Source organism: Bombus affinis, chromosome 1 (genome assembly GCF_024516045.1).
Source record: "Bombus affinis isolate iyBomAffi1 chromosome 1, iyBomAffi1.2, whole genome shotgun sequence".
Classification (NCBI taxonomy): domain Eukaryota; kingdom Metazoa; phylum Arthropoda; class Insecta; order Hymenoptera; family Apidae; genus Bombus; species Bombus affinis.
In genome coordinates this window covers 936709-952064 of record NC_066344.1, presented here as the reverse complement: position 1 = coordinate 952064, position 15356 = coordinate 936709, and the positions used below count along the sequence as shown (strand labels likewise).

Here is a 15356-nt window from a genome sequence, read left to right as displayed (position 1 = left end):
ATTAATCTGTATATATAATCTGTATAGGATAGAGATTAAATAAAATTACCAAATAATCCGAGAAACTGTACATTTTGTAAATGACAAGAATACGATGACGCGCGTATAGTTAAGGGTCAAAAATATGAAATATAGGCGGTGGAATTAATGCAACAAATATTATGCGCCAATCGAGACTCTCTCTTTCGCGTAATTCGGTTTGAATGGATACACGAGAGATCGTAAGTACGTTGTTTTCTAGCTTGTCTACCCTCTAGACGGGGCTTTCTTCTCCTCGCCCTATGCTCCAGGGCGTTAAGAGGGAATAGCACGACTATTTTCGACTCGTGGTGGTTTAAAAGCTATTTCAGTACCAAAACGTCAACTCCTTCCACCATGGAGCTCCTCGTCTCCGCCCTCTATCGTTTGCCCGACCGCTTTGTTTCTTTCCTCTGGTTTCTCTTCTCCGTCCATTCGCGAGAAATATGCCCCTTTTGATACTTAAAAGTGCTAACGCTCGTGCTAACTACCTTCATCGCGCTTGTCATTGACCCTCGACTAATTCGAGTCTGCGAAAATAAATCTGCGAACGCCAACCGGGGACAAAGAGAACCGAACGAAGCAACGAACTCGCGCCAGCCATTTTGCAAATAGGACGCGCGATTTAGACGACGCAGAACTAAGATTCTGTGGAAATTGGCCGCGATGGAAAACGTTGACTCATCCTGATACTCTACTCGACTTTTCGGAATTACCCAACTTCGTAGAAAATTGTCGCGGTTTATTATTAATGGTCCGACAAAGAAAGGGGATAATTCGTTGGAATTGGAATCGAGAATCTATTCGAACTATGGTTGCTAATTTATCGTCACTCTGAAACCAGGCTCCTTGAACGATCGAACTAACACCGTTTGGTGAAATTTTACGACTCCTAGGTTACAATTTATTGCCGTTAGTAAATTCAATGGTGTGACATTATATATGTAAATTTTACGAATCGTAAGTCGACTAATTATCCGATTTGACAATTTATCGATATATTATTAGTTGATTAATTATCGTGCAAGAGTGCGTCTTCTGACTTAGTTTGGATATCTCAGTTTCCAAGACGTTACAATTTGTGAAGGGTAATGGGTGCAGTAATTCGAATATGGATCGCGTATTATTTCTAAAATAATTACTTAAAGTTGATGCATTGATTTTGCTATCGATAAACCGTATAAACGTATAAGGATATTCAGGATCATCCTATCAGAATTATCAGGGAGCTCTCAAATACCTCGAAACAAACAAATGTGAATTAACGTTATCTATAAAGAGAAAAAGAACGTGGAATATTTAGAACGACTGTTTATAGATAAAATATTCGAACAAATAAAACGATCACGTGGAAAGAAAGAAAACAGAAAATAGATAGGCGATATAAAGAGAACAAAGTGGTAAAATTGGCACAAGGAAAGAGGAAATTAAATGGTTCGCCGGCAAATGTGGGCCATTGCAATTCGAATTTGAAGAGAAATGCTGCGCGAAGAGCGGACGTCGATGTGAAAATTTAATATACATCGAACGGAACTTAACACGGTCATGGAGAATCGAAGGCATGCCCGTTATTCAAGTTCCAACAATAATCTCTGGCGGGTTAACTGGGGAAGTTCTCCGTGCGACGACTCAATACTAATACACGTAACACAACCGATCGCGGCAGGCCGCGAAATTAGTCGGTGCTAATTGCGAATGCCACGTCTGAATTACATCGGGCGATTGCACGAATATTAATTTACTCTTGTCGATGAACGCGAGCACAGACGATTATCGATTCACAGTTTACAGGGAATAGCGTATCGAATCGTTGAAAACCTCGTTGATGATTTCGGTAATTATCTCATTAACTATTATCTCATTAACTAAAAATTGTATTAATATAATAATAATAATATGTTAATAGCGACGTGTATCAGTGGGAAGAAATTCTAATGGGGATGACCAGTGTAAAGCTGGTTGCTCGTTGTTAGGTACTTGATGAGATTCTCTTACTTTAGAAGCTCTGTTATTAAAACATTAACAAGATTGAATACGCTCTATTCGATATTTCGTTCATTGCTATCTATTCTGTTCGATCGTCCAATATAGCTATTCGATACTGATCGATATTTTCAATTATTCGTCTTATTCGATACGTTATTTCTCATATATTATATAAATATAATTACGTAATATAAATGATTATATAAATGCATAAATATCTTCTTAATTTTAACGATCTTCGAGTTATTAAGATTGATAACGATTGAAATAATCGGAATATCATAAAAGAAGATCCAATGAAAAATAAAGTCGAATATACTGTTTTATAGGAATAAAATGTAAAGAGATTCAGAACTAAATATGATGTAATTTCATGCTATAAACAGAAGCGTTAAGAGGATGATATACATAAAGACACTGGCCAAGTCTAATTGCACAGGAATATCGAATATACTATTATCGCTGGCCTTTGACAAGCAAGTGACATGTCACTTTAGATATCGGTTGTATGAACAGTCTTAAGTGCATACGCGGTGGCACTGTGTGATCAAAGGTAAAATTAATACGTGGATAGGTACACCGATGAATTAACCATACGCCAATTTATGTACATGATAAAACGATAAATATACCAACTTCAAAACCTTCAAAATAATAATAATAGTAATAATAATAATAATAATAATAATAATAATAGTAATAGTAGTACTAGCAGTAGTAGTACTATTTCTACTATTATTATTATTAATCTGCATTGCTTGAAAATAATTGCTTTCTCATTTTGAAAAATAAAATTAGCACATTTTCACAATAAAACATAGAAATTTAAATTGTCGTAGAAAGATTACAATGCTTTTCTAAAAATTATATGGAAACTTACGACATACAGATAAAATAGTATCAGAAGTCAAATTTGGAGTAATCATCGCGAATAAATAGAAATAAATTTAATGCTAGGATGTATTGGCCAAAACTATGACAAAATACACAATGTACATATGTAAAAATTCATAGAAGCGGATATGAAAGGGATCCAAAATGAAAAGAAAAGTTTCATGTTTTTTTTGTTTAAATATAGTCAATTGCAGTCGCTAATACCAAAAGATAAAAACGATATTCTTTCTGTTAGGAATCTTAATTCATCCTCGATACGAATACCAAGCAACGAACGAAGTAATTGACTCTTAAAGAAGCGTTCAAACGATCAATATTATTATAAATGTTATTATCGATATTTAAAGTTCCCAAACAGTGTATTGATAATACATATTGATATATTGATATATCGATAGTCTAGAATCTAGAGTAGTACTTCTTACGTACGAGAACTTTAAATATTGATCGTCTGAACGTCAATCCTTCACTCTGCTAAGAAACTCAAAAATCATAACAAGATCGTAGACAAGTCATACGTTAAAGAAAAACAGAAGCATGCTCTTCTTAAACACTCTGCATAGTGATCGTGATATTGTCTATATAAGAGTTAAAGATCACCACTAACGTGTACAGATTTAGATCAAAGCGATCGGTATTCCTCCGGAGATCACCATAAAATACATTTCACCGTGACTCCCATAAAGGACAATGTTCTCGATTACAGTCAACGTTGCGTTCATGGCAACTTTTATGGCGGTCAGATGACCAACCATCCTACCAATAACCTTGGTAACGCCAGATGGTAATCTATCTGTGATCATACAAAGATACTATCTGCAAGGTAATACATGTGCAAAGGATTATCGTGTAACTTACATGTTTGTCAGTCAAAAAATTTGTTTTCTAAGTAAGTTTTTCTGGAAAATAGAGTTCATTGGTGTATAGATATGTAGTATCGTGGACAAAAGGCCTAAGATATCTGCCGAATCGTAGACAATGTCGCGAGAGCCGCGGCATCGTCGGGTACATCAAGGTGTCGTCGGTCCTTTTTAAGTTTCGTGGAAAGGGCCCGCGTGACCCTGGCCACGCGCGTTTCGGGACACGTGTCTCGAACGACGGGAAAAGACAAAAGAGACGTTAAAGTCAGTATTAGTTGAGAAGCCGGAGAGAACGGATGCAAAAGGTGTGCAGAGTGTGAATTGAGAAGCGAGAGCGAGCGAGTGTAGAAGCCGAAGAGTGTGAATCGGGAAGTCGAAAGCCGCGTCTGAAAATAAGACGTACGATAGCATTGTAATTATTTCGTTGCTTCGAATATTATTAATTAAATCAAAACATCATTACTTGTCCTTTCCTCTAAGACCCATTAAGATACTACAGATAGCAGTTCCACGATGAGTAGCTTCTAAAGTTATACCATAAAGGATACTGAATCTCATTGAAAAAGATAAAAATTCGTCGAAATTGACCTGTTCTTCGTCTAAAATTATTGTTAATATTAGTTTTAAAACTTTACCTATATAAGACACGTTCCATTTGAGTACGATATCTCTTCTATTTTGAACATCCGATACCGTTCTTCCGGAGTACACGTAATTAGTGTACGCGATATTGTATACTATGGTGGTACATAATACTTTGGAAATATTTGTTTCTTCTGTATTAATTAGTTACGTTGGTCGGAAATGCAGTACGTTATCGATTACAGTACTGTCGTAGTTATTAATTCGGTTCTATCTTTCGATGTACATACTTCGTCAGTTATTAAAATAACATTTTGCGGGATTCCGATGATTGCGCTATATTATTTAAAGCTTTCTTCGGCATCGAAGTGTCATATTTTTGAAATCATTCTCAAAAACTAGCGGTGACAAAGTTGAATTCGACCGATTAAAAATTGCGATCATTTTCATAATTACTTTACTTACAGCTCTGATCAAAAATATGACATTTTAGTAGACCAGGGACGCCATAAATAATTAAAAATGGTAAATATGCATGTGGAACAAAAAGATTTGTGAGTAAACGGAGCATAATTAAATCTGATAATTGCCATATATTCTTAGGACGCTCGCAGTAATGGCGGGAAAAGATTTGTATAACCATCTTACCTCGTTCGATCGTTATATTGCTTCCAATTCTATTTGTCGCGACATTTTATCGTTCAACAACACGGACACAGTCACTACAGACACAAACTATGAATTGATGTCTTTATTATGCACGATTTAAACAAATATGTTACAAAAATATTAAATTTTATTCGCTAGAAATCTCTCGACGAATCAACACAAAAAGACACTGACTAATAATTAGTGTTACGTGCCTTTTCAAGATTTTGGGGAATTTGGCGCGGTTGCAGCCCATGGAATGCTAAAGCATTCTGTTCGCGTAACAACGTCAAACGATTCAACAAAATAACTCGACGTTTAAATGAAGAAATACGCAACGAGAAAGATTCACTTGAACAATAATTTATATTTAAAACTGAATTATAATAGAATAAGTACTTTAACAAAGATTTGCGTTTTAATGAAATTTACTTAGACTCTGAGCTCAGCGTGATGATTCTATGATTCAACGATTCTAACCTTTTGGGTCGCAGAGTAACCCATTTATCTGCTCGAATTTTACATGACAATCTATGACTTATTTGTTACCCAATAACACAAATTGTTACTAATAAACATTCATTTTATTGGAGTTTATAATATTAGAAAGCGAGCGATTTATGCCTTGGCAATGTTCTTTCCCATGGTAACGAAAGTAAATACAAAATTTGAAATAAATAACTTTTGTTTGTTGCCTCGGATACGCTGCTGTACAGTTAAATTCGCCGCGCTACAATTTACTTTATTATCGTACAAAATATTCAAAAGAAAGCCACAGGCCTATACCAATTCACATCGCGCGTACAGTATAATGACCGTTATGTTTACAGCACTGACAATGAATCTAGGAAAGTACTTTTATTATGTTGGTAATGATATGTTTACGGCTTACATTGAATAAAATAGTGATTTGTTTGCGGCATTTTTGTGAGCTGAGAAAAGAAATAAATGGGCGTGTAGAAAAGAAATTTCTAATTTCTATATTATTGTGAAATGGAAACGAGTACCGAGCAAACTCCCGCAACTACGGAAACCGCTTCTAATAATGAGCAGGAACACAATGAAGAGGGCATGGAAGAAACTGAAGATTACAGTTTCGATGGTGAAGATTATAGGCATTTCGTACCACGGGGTCGAGGAGGGTTTAGGTGCGTTATAGTTTCTCTTAACATTTCATACGTCCCTCTGATTAATTACCGAAAATACCAAATAGAAAAGTAAGGTTAGGTTGTCCCCCTCACGATACTTTTACCTTACCCCTTATATATGTTTGACCGAAACGATCAAACTTCATATTACCATGAGTTCCTTACGCTTTTAATGCTATGGAAACGCGACTATTGTTTCTACTTACGCTCCTGTACGATGAAATGATTTACCCACAATTATTTGATACATTGTTTGATTTGTTTCATGAACTTACTGTTGTAATGAAGTTTTCATTTGTGAATATTAATCGTTTTTTTGTCACGTAGTTATTGTAACATGAAGAAAGGTAAATAATACCTTGGAGAATATTTGTAATGTTTCTTATTAAGAATTATATAAATGATTTGTATGTCATACATAGATGATTTTTACGTGTCGTTGCTCTGTCCAAATTTCTTTGTTAAATGTAAAATTAGTATGAAAAGAAACGAAGATGCTGAAGATGTCTACGCTTGGGTAAATGATTCAGACGTATGGTACGTAAAGTACATAGTCACGACATATAACAATAATTTAAGGGATCGTGGCAGAGGTGGGTTTGATTTTCCCATGAGAGGTGGACCTCCAAGATTTAGAGGAAGAGGATTTGGACCTAGAGGACCAATGTTTCGTGGAGCAAATAATGGATTTCCGTTTGAGGGACCTCCTAGGCCAAATTGTCCACCGGGTCCGGCAGGACCACGTTTCCGGGGACCTCCGCCGTTTGATCCTAGTTGGGGACCTATGGGGCCACCAAATCTGATGGGACCGCCAAATCTTATGGGACCTCCAGGAATGGTAATTATCGTTTAATTTATGTCAATATGTGTCATTTTTTCAGTAAAATGATTACATATAATTTAACTTTATATGTAATTAGCCACCACCACACATGATGAATGGCCCAATTGGGACAGGTCCTGGACCTTATGGACCACCTCCTGGGATGGGACCACCCAATATGAATAACGTAAATTTTGATTTACAGAAACGTAGAGCGACATGTAAATATCTTGTTCTAACACTTGGAACTTTGTTATAGATTCCAGGTCAACAGCAGCCCCCGCAACAACAGGCACAACAAGCAAACATTCCAGGCTTAGATCTCAATGGAGAGGTATGGGTAGAAACAAAAACACCAGATGGCAAATCATATTATTATAACATTCGTACAAGGGAAACTACATGGACAAAACCAGAGGGACCAAATGTTAAGGTCATGGTGCAAGATCAGGTCGGTTAAATTCCATTATAGATTTCTATTATTAAAAGCTGTGTGATTATATATAAATAGAATATTTTTGTATTGTACAATGTTAATTCTTATTACAGTTAGAACAACTGGTGCATGGAGCATCTAAACAAACAACCCCAACTGGCACTCCCACTTCTACGGCTACTACTCCTAATCAAATTAATGAAAATAGGGTGTCTCAAAGTAGCGAACAATCTTCAACAAATAATGCAGATGCTATCAGTCAACTTAGTACTGCTCCACCTGGTACAGGGCCACCTCCTACACTTGGTGAAACACCAGATATGAATGCACAACCAACTGACACAACACAAGCAAACGGTATAATATGTTAATTTTGGTTCGAAAAATTAAAATTAACGCATATAATAATTTAATAAAAGTATTATAATATTATACTTTCTATACAGGTACCGCACCTACGACTGTAACTAATACCCCAACTATGAATACCCCAGCAGTAAATACAAATATGATGCAACCTCCTCCTAATATGATACCTATGCAACACAGGATGCCAAATCAATTTGGTGGTCCAATTGCAACACAATTTGGAGCAGCACCTTTTGGTATGCCACCGCCAGGGTTCCAGCCTTTTGGAGGTTATGGTCCACCACAAGCAAATTGGGGTAATATGATGTATATATAGATATACGCACATAAAAATATAACTATTTTTTATGACAAAAAAATATTCATATTAGGTATGCCACAAATGCCACATGGAGTCATGGCTCCACAAGCTCCAGCAGAAGATCCTGCTATATTAGCTCAGTTGGATCAGGAACTAGTAGCATCTGCTATGGTATGGACGGAACATCGTGCTCCGGATGGAAGATTATATTATTACAATAGTAAAGCTGGAGAATCTGTTTGGGAAAAGCCACAAGCACTAAAGGATCTTGAAAGTATGTCTTTAATATAATGTATAACATAAATTTAGAAACAAGATAAACAATATAAAAAATTATTTATCATTATCGCTAGATGCAAAATTAGCGCTACGGCAAAAAGCAGAAGAAGCAGCTGCCATCTCTACGAACACCGCCGTGACTACTTCCACCGTTACTAGTAACAATGTAACTACAGAAGCCACAAAACAAGAAAAACCTCAAGAAAGTAATCACGAAACCAAAGATAGTGTAAAGGAAACAGACGCTAATAAACCGAAAAAAGAGGAAACAGCGCCTAAAGAAGCTGCCAAACCTCAAGACAAATCTAGACCAATCTCTAGTACACCAGTACCTGGAACTCCTTGGTACAGAATTAATTTACTACTTTTTACGATGCTTGGGCAAAATTTAAATTTAAATTTTGTTTACTAGGTGTGTTGTTTGGACGGGCGATGGACGCGTATTCTTTTATAATCCCTCATCGCGTATTTCTGTCTGGGAAAGACCAGATGATCTCATTGGTCGTCAGGATGTCGATAAGATGGTATCTACTCCGCCAGATGCAGTGGTAGCTACGAAACCAACGCGTCAATCAGATACAAGTGAAAGCAGTGATGATGAACAACCAATACCAGCAAAAAAGATGAAACTGGATGATACAAAAAGTAAATTATACTACGCTCATAACTGTGTACTGTATTTAAAAAATGTACGTATTAATAAAATTACCATATTTCCTGTTTTAGCCACAGCGCCAAAAGAAGAGGAGGAAAAAGAGAATAAAAAAACTATCGATATCGGAAAGGAGGCTGCAATAGAGGCAGAAGTACGAGCTGCTAGAGAAAGGGCAATTGTTCCTTTGGAGACAAGAATTAAATCGTTTAGGGATATGCTTGCAGAGAAAGATGTAAACAAGTATAAATTGATAAGTAACATTAATAAGAAATAAAATTTATTTAATTGAAATAATTGTTCTTGGTAGGTATCCGCGTTTAGTACTTGGGAAAAGGAGCTTCACAAAATTGTATTTGACCCCCGATACTTACTTTTAACATCGAAGGAGAGAAAACAAGTTTTCGAGAAGTACGTAAAGGAGAGGGCGGAAGAAGAGAGGCGGGAAAAGAGGAACAAAATGAAGGAACGGAAAGAACAATTTCAAAAATTGCTAGAAGAAGCTGGTCTTCATGGAAAGTACGTAATGGCTTTAAAAGATTCTTTAAAATTTTAGAAAAAAGTAAGATGTTTTTAATTTTTTTCTTTTTTTTTTTTTACAATTTAGATCTTCATTTAGTGATTTTGCTCAAAAACATGGGCGTGATGAACGGTTTAAGAATGTAGAAAAGATGCGTGAACGGGAGAGCCTATTCAACGAATATCTGCTGGAAGTGCGAAAGAAGGAAAAAGAGGAAAAAACAGCAAAACGAGAACAGGTATTTTCATTTTATTAACATCATTGATCTTGTTGCAATGAAAATATTACTTTTCAGGATTCGTGCTACAATATCAAAATCTTAATTGAAACAATATAAATTCACCTTCAGACATTCACTACCTTAATCAATACCATAAATAAGAAAAAATCCTATAAATATTATTTCATTCACGCGATAAAAGAACATAACAATTTTTTTAAATATGTGAGAATTAAGGTACTTGTACTAAATTTTTTTTTAACTATATAATATGCAATATCGATGCTTTGAAATGTTTTAAAATATTTAAGGATATCTTGTACGTTTCTGTGTACCTCAATTCTCCAGATATATCAAAGTATCATAAAAGAAAAGTTCTTTTGGAATAAATCCATTAAACCTTTCCCTCTTCCACGCCAAATCTCATTTTCATATATACATCCTCCATTTCGTTCTGGGAAATCATAATATCAACGAAGAGAATATCAAATGAAAACATATAATATATAATATATTCGCGATAAGTTATATAAAACCTGAATAAGTCTTTATTCAGCACCAAAATTTCTATTGTTTTACTGTTTGAAAAAGATACAATATGTGATGATACATAAATGAATAATAAATAAAATCTTAAATTAGACAGGATATAATGCATAATAAATTTATATTTTCAGCAATAATTAATCATTCTTTCAGGTTCTATAGGTATGTTACTATTTTGTTCCACTTGTAAGATTTATCTAATATGAATTCCTAAATTAATGGCTGAAGAACACATACCAGGAGAAGTTTCTCTAATAATTCTCTACTCCAGTAGATTTTCTCGATAGACAAAAGTTTTGTAGCTGTAAGATGGGAGATGTAGAGAATAAAATCTTAGTATGTGACGGTTCCTTATATACTTATGTGTTCTGAACTCTCCACTTCAGTCAGGAGGCAGGCAGGACAGGTTCCGTATGTGGAGTGGCTTGGTTCTGAAGCTGGTTGGTGGCATGGATGATGTCATCTACCATCCCCACCTACACTGCGTGGCACAGTTGGCACACCCTCGCGCGCCGCATTCTTTACTCCAAAGCAGAGTCATGAGAATGAACGAACTCGGTATTTGTATATTACTCGTAATCCTCGTTACTTCAAAAGATTAACTTTTCCCCAAAAATCAAAACCAATTTCAAAGAAATTGAATCTATTATCAGAAAAATAAGATGTCAACACCCCAATGGTAGCATCAATTCCAAAATCATATTTGTAGATTTTGTTCTGTTTTCTGGAGATAAAGAACCGTTATTTATTTTGAGAAACAAAAGCTACCAATCTATTTCATAATCGATGTATCAACATAAGAACAAATTCATTTTTTCCTTGCACTTTATTTTACATCTAGTAAAGTTTCATCGAGTTTGTTTATACGAAGGGTCTCGATAAATAAAAAAGGGAAAAGTTCGAACGAAATATCAATCTTTTTGGTAATTGTTCTTATGTCAATACATAATATATTAAAGTTTAAATACAAAGAAAAAACCAGAACCTACATCAGAAATTAATAGAGTAATTGGTGTCAAAGTATTTCTTCTTTTATTGCTATCTTTTTAAATTATTACAAAAAATATTTTTTTTCTCACTAAATGCGATATAAGTATTTTTGTTTAAAATTTAATATATTTGAAGCAACATGAGATGAGTATATTGAAATGATAGAATGAGTGTGCTTTCATGAAATTTGGTTTGTATTCTTCAGAGAACCTTGACTGCTTTTGTCGTAAAAATATTAGAAGTGGACATTGCAACTCTATTGTGTTTAAATAAAAATTAGACAATTGTGGCACAAATTTTTTACTACCTTAAAATTGTATAGGATCGGGATCCGAGTAATAACTATAATAAAAAATTCAAGACCAAAATGTGCCAGCAACTCTGAACTCTAACTCAACTTTTCATTGTGAAATAGATGTGTATAAGTTTAGATAAATAAAATAACAGATTATTATCATTATATTGAAACCATAGGTCGTTCACAAATTACGTAATGGGAATTTGAAATAAACAAGTTGAATATTGTTATTATTTTTTATTTTGATAATATATTTAGAAGTAAAGGAACCAGAGACATATAAAATCTTTAAATGAACTAATTCATTAGTTATAGAGTATTTTATAGTAATAAAATCCAAGCATTTTTGAAATAGTTTAGAATTGTATTCATGAAAAACATGAAAGATTAAGTTTCATTAAAAATTGTTCTATTCTTTATATTAAAAATTGTATTACTACTCCATTATTTTATAGTTACTACTCCATTCACGAAACATCATATAATTCTTGAATAAGACCAATAAGAAAGAAAGATTTATATATATTTTGGGCAAATACCGTGGAATAGTTGTTAGTAAAAGTAAAACCTCGTTTCGTAATTTGAACGGCTAAGAACTTTTAATCTTTTCAAAATCTCGTGACAATATACTAACGCATCTTTTCTTTTCAGCAAGGGCAGCAGATAAAAATTTATCCGTTTTATATCCCGTTTCATCATTAAATAATAACATACTTTTTTCTTTCTATTTTTACATTTCAATGTCATATTTTCTTATATTTCGTATCGCAATATGCAAAGTATTTAATGATGATTCGGTTAAGCAAATAATTATTTTTACAGCTATAATGATTATAATTTTTTTCAGCAAAACCGACCAGCTTATTTCATTAAAAATTCCAACAAGTAGAGCCCTTAACGTTGTGATACCTCCTGACACGAACGAATGACATGAATGACTATTTCTTCTACCCCTAACGAAATGTAGTTTGAAAACCAATAAAAAGGTTTGCAAGTTGACATAGTTTGATCCACATTACAAGCCATAAATTTTTATAGACACCTATATATTATACATACATATTTATATATATAATAATAATATAAACTGATTGTAATGTGGCTGAACGTGTATTCATTGGTTGGAAATTCTTAAGCGTGCATGATAAAACTGAAACAAGCAAAAAAAGATAAATAATTCAATAAATAAATAAGAAAATCAATTTTAAGCCAGAATTGTACAAATAGAGTGTAAGCAAGGGCTGATTATTCTTCAATGATGAAAACTGTTATGGTAAATGCGTTTCAGGTGAAAAAGGAATTCATAGCGATGCTACGTGAACACAAAGACATCGACAGACATTCGCATTGGAGCGATTGTAAGAAAAAGTTGGAATCAGATTGGAGGTACAGAGTCGTAGAGTCAGCAAGCACGAGGGAAGATTGGTTTAGGGATTACATTCGTATGCTAAAGGAGGAGAGGAAAAAGGAAAAGGAGAAAGACAAAGACCACCGGCACAGAGATAAAGATCATCACAAGTCGGAGAAGAAAGATAGGGACCGAAAGGATGTTGATAAGTACAAGGATAAATCGTCAAAGGATCGGGTTGATAAGGACAGTTCGAAGGATAAAAAACGCAGGAGCGAAGCAACTTCGGAGGAAAATGGCAAGGAAAAAAAGGAGGCAGTGGCAGAGAAGGAAAGCGGAGAAATCGAAGATAACGATGAAAAACCATCAAAAAAGGAGAACGATGTAAGCGGTCTAACTTTTTCAGCTAATTAAAATTACTTTTTTTTGGAAATTTACGTATCTCTTCCTTGTTCAGAAGGAGAACACGGAAGACCAATCTGATTCAGAAGAAGACCGTGAGAAACAGAAACGAGAACGTGAAAGAAGAGCAGAAGCCAGTCTTCGTGAGAGAGAAAGAGAAGTTCAGAGGACTCTTGCTACGCATCTTCGTGATAGAGATAAGGAAAGGCAGCACCATCGTCATACAGAGGCAGTACAGCACTTTAGTGCACTTCTTGCAGACTTGGTATGTATCTTTTCTACGTAATTTATGATGAACTTTAATGAATCCAGTGCGCTTAATAGGCCACCTACATTTGCAGGTAAGGAATGGTGACTTAGCATGGCGGGAAGCGAAACGACAATTGAGGAAAGATCATAGATGGGAATTAGCTGAAAGTTTAGATCGCGAGGAAAAAGAAAGACTATTTAACGAACACATAGAACAGCTTAGTCGTAAGAAACGTGATAAGTTCCGCGAGCTACTTGACGAAGTAGGCGCTTCTACGGAACTTACCGCTTCATGGAGAGATATTAAAAAATCATTAAAAGACGATCCTAGATATCTTAAATTTTCATCTAGTGATCGGGTACGTAATTTATTTAAAACTATATAGGAATCTGAATTATAAATCACTTTCTTCCACTACTGTATGATGTACTATAATTATTTCTTTTCTTTGCAGAAATGCGAAAAAGAATTCAAAGAGTACATTAAAGATAAACTTGTTGCGGCCAAAGCCGATTTTAGGGAACTTCTTCAAGTATGTTAAGAATATATTATCATTTCCGTTTTTACTATTATGCAACATGTCTTAGAAGTTGATCGCTTAATAAATTTGAGTGAATGTCAATGTTTTAGGAAACAAAACTTATCACTGATAAAACATATAAAAAAGTACAAGAAAATAGTGCACATTTAGCCGAAATTGAAGAAATTTTAAGAAAAGATCGAAGATTTCTGGTGTTGGAAGCAGCCGCTGCTGAACGAACGCGACTGTTAATGGGATATTTAGAAGAATTGGCACGTAGGGGTCCACCGCCACCACCTACTGCCTCAGAACCTTCAAGAAGACCAACCACAAAGTAAATATCGTCTCCAATGAAGCAAGAGAGATGTCTGTATGTGTTTGAATTTGCGGAATCTATTTTTGTTCTAGCTAACGCAGCCCGCATCAAAGCATGGTATATATATGGTGTCCAAATAACAAATCAATGATTGAATTTATAGCTGTAGTTGAATTGAAGTACTTTACACACGAGATGATTATCGCCTGTAATTATAGGAATCAATAAAAATAACGCCAATTCCACACAGCTAAAAATGTGTGTCATACTGTAAAGATGCCATAGTGTAAGCATATCATATCATTATTTGTTGAATTACGTTAAAGTAGACGTTAGTTAATGAAAGAATTAGTAATATTACATAATAATATCATAAAGTACGAATTTTATACATATTTTATCTAGGTTTGTTAGATAAGCACTCCATTACGAATATTTTGTATGAAAATTACATGAGAATTATAATAACCAGTGTTTATTGCATTCACGACTAGTTTAAAATCATGCGCAGTGAATTTCTATAAACCGATGTTAAAATATAATAGCTTAAAAAAATGTTAATCATTATATCTAAAACAAAAAAAAAAGTGTAACATACGACAATCATACATAGTAATTTTTTGACGGAATATAATTCGGAAATTATATTTTCAATGTTCGAATTATTTTTCTTATGCAGCTCTATTGCGTCATGTGAAACGTAAGTATCTTGCAAAATATTCTCAATATTTAAAAACATTTATTTTAAAGAAATCATAACGAATCTTATAAATACAAAAAATTTTAGATGTCGTTTACAATCACAATTATTTACCATTTATTTATGTGGCATTTTTACGGTACGGAATTCCTAATCTCATGAAAGAGATATTAGGAAAATATATTTTCTTCAATAAACCATTCATAAAAATTGCGATAAGAAGCATTTACATCTCCCAACGATCTATTGA

At 34.3% G+C, this 15356-nt stretch overlaps 1 protein-coding gene across 4 annotated transcripts; it reads left to right on the top strand.

The window, feature by feature from the left end:
- The first annotated feature begins 5854 nt into the window (after window positions 1-5854).
- On the top strand, window positions 5855-14663 carry LOC126916482 (transcription elongation regulator 1). Of its 4 annotated transcripts, none has more exons than XM_050722329.1 (18): window positions 5855-6136; window positions 6728-6974; window positions 7057-7146; window positions 7219-7410; window positions 7509-7752; window positions 7842-8060; window positions 8136-8339; window positions 8419-8689; window positions 8757-8989; window positions 9071-9231; window positions 9307-9515; window positions 9604-9754; window positions 12859-13302; window positions 13376-13585; window positions 13662-13928; window positions 14025-14102; window positions 14201-14424; window positions 14499-14663. In XM_050722329.1, the coding sequence occupies exons 1-18, from the start codon at window positions 5982-5984 to the stop codon at window positions 14500-14502; spliced, it is 3603 nt and encodes a 1200-aa protein (XP_050578286.1). In that variant the 5' UTR covers window positions 5855-5981; the 3' UTR covers window positions 14503-14663. The 4 variants fall into 4 exon arrangements, with proteins under 4 accessions (XP_050578286.1, XP_050578276.1, XP_050578291.1 ...); XM_050722319.1 differs by having other exon boundaries at window positions 6716-6974; XM_050722342.1 differs by lacking the exon at window positions 5855-6136 and adding an exon at window positions 6157-6205 and having other exon boundaries at window positions 6716-6974.
- The last annotated feature ends 693 nt before the right edge of the window (window positions 14664-15356 follow it).